This window comes from Sphaeroforma arctica (genome assembly GCF_001186125.1).
Source record: "Sphaeroforma arctica JP610 unplaced genomic scaffold supercont1.266, whole genome shotgun sequence".
In the NCBI taxonomy this organism is placed as follows: Eukaryota; class Ichthyosporea; order Ichthyophonida; genus Sphaeroforma; species Sphaeroforma arctica.
In genome coordinates this window covers 17,895-24,674 of record NW_014040292.1, presented here as the reverse complement: position 1 = coordinate 24,674, position 6,780 = coordinate 17,895, and the positions used below count along the sequence as shown (strand labels likewise).

Sequence of the window (6,780 nt, the reverse complement as noted above, 5' to 3'; positions counted from 1 at the left end):
TATGTATGTATGTTATGAATGTATGTATGTATGTATGTATGAATGTATTATGTATGTATGTATGTATGTATATATATATATGTGTGTTATATATATATATATGTGTGTGTGTGTGTGTGTGTGTGTGTGTGTGTGCGTTTCTCGTCTGTATGTGTGTTCACCCACACGCACACGTGCATTTGTACACGTATGTGTACACGTACACGCAAAACCAAAGTATTTTTGTGCACGAAAGTATGTAACTATTGCGTGTGCGCAAGTGTATACACGCTCACACGACAGTTGGCTAGCTGAGTATAGCCCTTCATATTAAAAGCCTTCTGCGTCAGACACGAAAGTCTCAATGTCCGGCACATGGCTGCTGTGATTCTTCCACTCTGGTGAATTGAAGACTTCAACCCTCTGGTACATCACTCTGTTGATAGTTCCTATTTATAGAGATACTTGAAAGACCCTCTTCACAATGTTGAGAACGGACTCAAATGTCGCACTCCATGCATGTAGATGTCGGGCGATAGTCAGCATCCGACTGTCGTGTTAATGCTTGTCCAGACATGCTAACATCTATTACGAAACACTGTACGATAGCCTCACATACAGACCGATGGAGACGCGAGATGTCCTAACATCACATATACCTCATCCGCCTATAAGTGTCACCGCAATACACTTACCGTATATCCTGCTGTGTTTATTAGACCATCGAACCCCCGAATAGCTCTTTGTGCAATAGTTTTTACACTGTGGGTATTCGAGTGGTTTCCAAAGCAATCCAACACGCACAGATAATGTTGCACACAGTCTCAGAGACATATTCCATGCTTTTAATAATAATAAAGTATAGGCACCATAGTAGAATATATCCCCGTATATTTAAAAAAATATACTATCATGGCCCATATCAAGTTATCAACCTACCAAAATGGAGCCACTGCGAGAGTGCAGAGGCCCTGTATTACAGATCGCTGATTCACTAACTACTCGGCTCCCAAGCTTTGGCCAATCGGATCCGCAGCTACCATAGCTTAAGCTGTCAGGATTACCCTTGGAATTTATTCTCAGAAGGTCCGCCGTCTATTTCGGTATTTCCGTAGCAAAAGCAGAGGACAGATCTGTGTGGTTTGCACCTGCGAATTGATTGTTGAATGGTCGAAATTCAAACCAGTTCTTTAAAAGAACTGCCCAAACTGCATAGTCCAATGTTTTTTTTATATAAAATTTAAGAGATTGTGCCGCTGTAGTCCAAAAGATCGAAATAGGTGCATAGTAGTCATATATGGTGCATAAAACAGAAAACTTTGCATATTCCTTTTTCATATTTCTATTACTACTGGCTGAGTGGCTGACCCGTCTGGCGGTCACTCTATCTGCTGGAGTCTATCAATCTCTGGACTCTCTGGGGTGTTTGCTATTTTTTACAAAAACAAAAGTTTAACTTTCCTTTTCAGTCTCAGAGTCTCCCCACCAGTCAGTCAGCCAGGAGGCCCAGAGTGTGAAAGAATGATAAGAAAAAAAGAAAAAAATCTACCGCAGAATTAGGTATAATCTTCTTTTCTTTCGTTTATATTGAAAAAAACAAAACAAAACAAAAGGTATTTCTAAAAAGGTATTTATTTATCGACCCTATGTATTGGTTGATATTATTTCCCCTTTTTTATTTAACGTATTGCCCACAGCCCCACACACAGGCACACGCCACACAGCCACACGCCACAGGCACACTGGCAGTCTGGCACACACAGTCACAGTGTCACACACGCACACAACAAGGCCACAAGGCACAAGCTTTAAGCTACACAACAAATGAGAGTTTTGTGATCTGTTAACAGTTTTTTAAGCTATAGTATTAAATATTTATTGGCCGATGGTCGCTTCTTGCATTAAAAAAACTGTTGTGTTGGTCTGTTGGATTGTAGCACAGTTGCACTGTTATATGTAGTAGTCATCAGAGTCAGACTCCTCACTTGCTAACTGAGCCACTAATGCAGAGACCAGACGCCAAAGTTGCACAACTCTTGCAGAATGCAGACTTTTTTTTACAAAAAAAACAAACAAGCAAATATATCATGCACTGATGCAACAGCAACACTCGTCAGTGATGCGGTGAGAAACCTCTTGTCGTTCGTGAATCGTGCCAATGTGTGCGTGTTGTCACTTGTCAGTTGTCACTGTTGTGTGACTGTGTGCCTTGTGGGGCGGATGTGGGCTGTCGAGCTTGTAGGCCTGTGTGGGCTCTGGGCTCTGGGGACTGGGGGCTGGGGGGGCTGGGGCCCTGGGGCCGCCCTAGGCTTTGATTTCTCGGAGAGAGTAAACAGTAAACACTTTAGATGGCTTACCCCAGTTATAATTCGCTTAATATTGTTTTTGCCAATAGAACTTCTAGTTGAAAATCGATTTAACATCTCCTCTAGCCATTGAAATCATGATTAGCCGCTAAAGTTGTTATGTCCAATTTGATTGATTTATGGATTGAATCGCCACGGTTGTAACTAAAAAACCAGGCTTAAAATTTATTTGAGGTTTTTTATTGGCTACAACTGTTGTGTTCTTCTATTTTTTTAAACTTCGAAGCACCTGCTTCAGTTTTTCGGACTTCTCTGAATCTCTTTCCTCGGGAGAGAGAGGACTCTTGTGTCGGAGTCTTGAAGCTTGAGCCTCGGAGGGACTGAGAGCCTGAGAGGCTCTTTGTTGGTGCGAAAAAGACAATACACCCCATTGGATTTCAAAACAATAGCTAAAGTGAATTGCAGATTGCGGAAGCCAAAATCTGCTCTTATATTAGCTGTGAGCGATGTTTGCAGTCATGCAGTTATTGCAGTGTCACTCACCGAGTCACCAGTCACCACAAGCCAATGATGAATGAAGAAGGCTGTAAATGAGTGTAAAATAGTGGGCATTATCCCACTTACCCCTTTTCCGAAATTGGACTTTCGGTCCTCTACTGAGTCTGTGAGAGTAATAACGACAGAGAGGGATAATAAACCCCCAGGCCAACACCAGGGTCCAGGCCTCCAGGGGCCAGACCGCCACATGGTCAGTTCTGAATTCACACACCGGGCCCCAGGCGTGTTAAAAGAAAAATACCATCACATATGTACATAGCATAGCCTTCCAATCAGACAACATAGGCTGAAATTTTTTATATTTTATTACTGAATCTGGAATCATTGTTCGAATTTGAAAGTGAAGTAAATATAAATAAATAGTGGTGAACTGGTGATGGGCATGAAATTAATAAAATATAATTTATTTATTGTAATAAACTCAGCATATTTACATAATAAAAATAAGGAATAAAATGTGTCTGTATGTACTCTGTGCATACTAAATATGTAAATAGTATGTAAATACAATTGTAAACATCATGTGAGGCCGTGTGGGGGGTAAATACAAAATACAAGTACCGAGGTCAAGTACCGACTACCGACTACGGAGTACGACTGCCGTTAGCCGTAATATCACTCTAGTATGTGAGACTACGCCCTACGGGCCTACGAGAGGGATCGGAACGTTTCGTCGATTTTAAAATACCCCCTGCCGGCTGACGCATGACGGCTGGTCCCATGAGCCATGGGCCCTTGCCCCACCCAGGAACTCCGGATATGAATCTTTGCACAGGTCTCCCCAGCAGACTTCGACCCTTTTTAGAGTTCAAATGCAGGAGCCGACAAGAGAGCACATACATATATATATATTATAAATTGTAATATTTATATATATACTATCGGCCATTGCCTGGTCTCGATTTTAGTATGAGGAATTGACGATAATTGCAAAAGAAATATACATATATATATATATATATATAATATATATTATATATGTAAATATATTGATCTGTCTATATATACAATATATACTCTATATATATATATTATTACATATATATATATGTATATATATATATGCATTTATATATATATGTGTGTGTATGTATGTATGTATGTGTGTATTTATATATATACGTACACATATTATCATAACACATACTTCCATATACTTCCTTATACATGTACAAATAGATAATATATATATATATATATATGTCTATGAACCACTCGTAGACTTCATTTTCACAAAGGACAACAGTTGGCAGAGCTATCTTTTGATTAGCAGCTCTTCATCCGCCAAATACTCGCACAATAAAAATCTCGGATGAATCATAAAGGCCTATGAATAACCAGTAATTGTTTAATCGACTGGCGCGGTACTTCTTTTGTATGAAATAATTCCCGCAGAGTGTATGCGCCCTTTCAGCCGTTAGTCGCTATTCAATCGGATTCCGTGACACCATAAAAGCACTCATAGGCTTAACAATCGTCGAGGTTTCCAATTTAAAGCTTGACAGAACCAAGAGCGGCGATGGCGTCCTTGAGTGCGGGGTCACCCTATTCGCGAGAAATGGGAGCACAAACAACACGAGTTCAGGACAAGTTATCTATGTGATGCAGACAGTGAGCCAATCTTATATAAATATGGAACAATATACATGCATTTGTGCATATCATAATACATTTAAAAGAAGCACATAGCACAAGAGGCTAACATTCATTGATTTCTTACCTTCTGGTTCTTGAAGTGTTGAATGACAGCAGCCTCAAGTGTGTCCACAATCTGCGCCTGCTCAGCGGTGCGGATCTTGGACTGTAAGGCGAGGAAATAATGTGAAATGATTAAAACAATTATCTCATTGAGAGCGTCTAAAAAGCCCACATTCACGTTTGGAGTTTTGGGGTGTAGGGGACATACTTCAGAGTGATATCTCGTAGAGTCTAACACATTTTGACAAGGTAATATCGATTATTTCACGAGCTTCGACGGAGAAAATGAAGCAAAACTCAGGACGCAATGCGATTCTAAAGAATGTAACAGCACAATAGAAAGGCGAAATCCACTGATATCATTCATAGGTGAAAAGTCAGATATAGTACCATGAAAATCCATACGAACACGCAAAAGCCAAGTCAGCACAGAGCGACTAACTAGAGCATGGCTTAGGCATTAGACAGAAATACATTCACACAGTTTACGCCCAATGTTGCCATATACGGGCTTAATTATCACACTCCTACAGACAAAGAAATGCAAATACCTCGAGCTGAACAATCTTATCCAGCTTTCCCTTCACCAAGTCGTGGGCATCGTGCATGATCTTTCTGTGTTCGTACTCGTACTGCAAGTCAATCACATCCTGGTGCACATCCATAATGGTACTGAGCTGGGCGGGTAGACTCTCGTAGCTAGCCTCCTCTTCAATAGCCTCCACAAGGGCTTTCTCTCGCGCAATCTTGGTCTTAGAGAGTGTGTCGTAGATATCGCGTGCGCGCTCTTTCAGCATGGTGTCTATTGGCTCGGCACCAACTTTGTAGGCTGTGAGCATGGACAACAGGGAATAAGGAAGAAGTCCGCGCATGAGTCACTAGGATATTTACAACGAGACTATTACAATCCTACAACAACCCTATATATGAACATATGTATAAATAGTTATAAAAGATAGATATAGATATAGATATAGATATGGGAATAAGTATAGATTTAGACGTGGTTAAAGATATCTATAAATATAGATATAGATGTAGGTATATTATATATATATAAATATATATATATATATGTGTGTGTGTGTGTGTTTGTGTGTATGCATGTACGCATCTATGCATGTGTACAAGTATGTATATATGTATGTATATTTGATGTATGTGTGTTTGAGAGGAGGGGGGGGGACAAGTGTGTGTGTTTGTGTGAGCGAGTAAGAGAGAATGAGTGAGTCAGCCAGTGTGTATGTTTTTGAGTGCGTGTTTGAAAGTCGGAAAGAGTGTGTGTGTGTGTATTTGTGTACGTATGCGAGTGTATTTGTGAGTGTATATTTGTGTGTGCGTTTTTATGTTTGTGCGCGCGTTTGTGAGTACGTGTGTATGTGTGTATACAGCAAAGAGAAACGTCTGCTAACACAAACAGCAATGGTATGTTCGTAATGGTAATACTGGCAATCGCAGTCATGCATTGACGATGTCAGCGATGAGTAAAATATCAACTAACGCCAACCGGCTTAATGCATGGACTCAGAGGCACGCTTACGTCATAAGAGGGTGTGTAGGAGTCATCTATACTGTGCACCCAAACCCGAACCGATCATTTCCAATAGAATATATCATCCACGTGATGGAACAAAATCAAAAATATTGTGAGCAGGTAAAACCGGCGTGTATAGAACTACACTTGTGCAGAGAATAAAGACAAATTTACCTGTGTAAAGGAAGGCCAGACTGGTTCCAATGATGAGAGTCTCCTCGTGAAGAATAAGAAGCTCCTTGCTGAAGGCAAAAGCGGCCAAACCGGCTGTCAATACAGCGGTTCCGGTTCGTCCGGTGGCAGACGTTAGGAAGTCGGTTTCTACCTTACCTTCTACTTTCTTCTCCTTATCTGATATTTGAAGACAATACATTTCAAGCATTTAGGATTTCCATGCAATAGAAAAATTGAAGCATATATCTTCCGCAGAAAAGTTGCAGATTGGACAGAGGGAAGCGGTACAGAATCAATGAGCGTACCAGAATATGAAAACATAAAAATATTTCACTTTCGAAGGAATTCCAATACCTTGAAAAATTACAGTAAGAAACCATAAATAGTATCTTGGGATTCAATTAAAAATACATATGCCAACGTACTGAAGCGAAATACCAAGTGTGCATGCTTACATTTCTACCTTTTTGCATATATATATATATATGTGTGTGTGTGTGTGTGTGTCAGTGTGTGTGTTTGTATGTATAT

At 40.2% G+C, this 6,780-nt stretch overlaps 1 protein-coding gene across 1 annotated transcript in view; it reads right to left on the bottom strand.

Moving 5' to 3' along the window:
- Nucleotides 1-4,167: 4,167 nt before the first annotated feature.
- SARC_04612 (hypothetical protein) overlaps nt 4,168-6,780 on the bottom strand; it is a 4,050-nt gene continuing 1,437 nt past the window's right edge. The window contains exons 2-5 of the mRNA XM_014301541.1: nt 6,250-6,426; nt 5,093-5,370; nt 4,564-4,644; nt 4,168-4,388 (exon numbers count right to left, since the gene is read on the bottom strand). Of these exons, the coding sequence (XP_014157016.1) occupies nt 4,335-4,388; nt 4,564-4,644; nt 5,093-5,370; nt 6,250-6,426 (590 nt within the window). The 3' untranslated portion in view covers nt 4,168-4,334. The remainder of the gene's footprint in view (nt 4,389-4,563; nt 4,645-5,092; nt 5,371-6,249; nt 6,427-6,780) is intronic.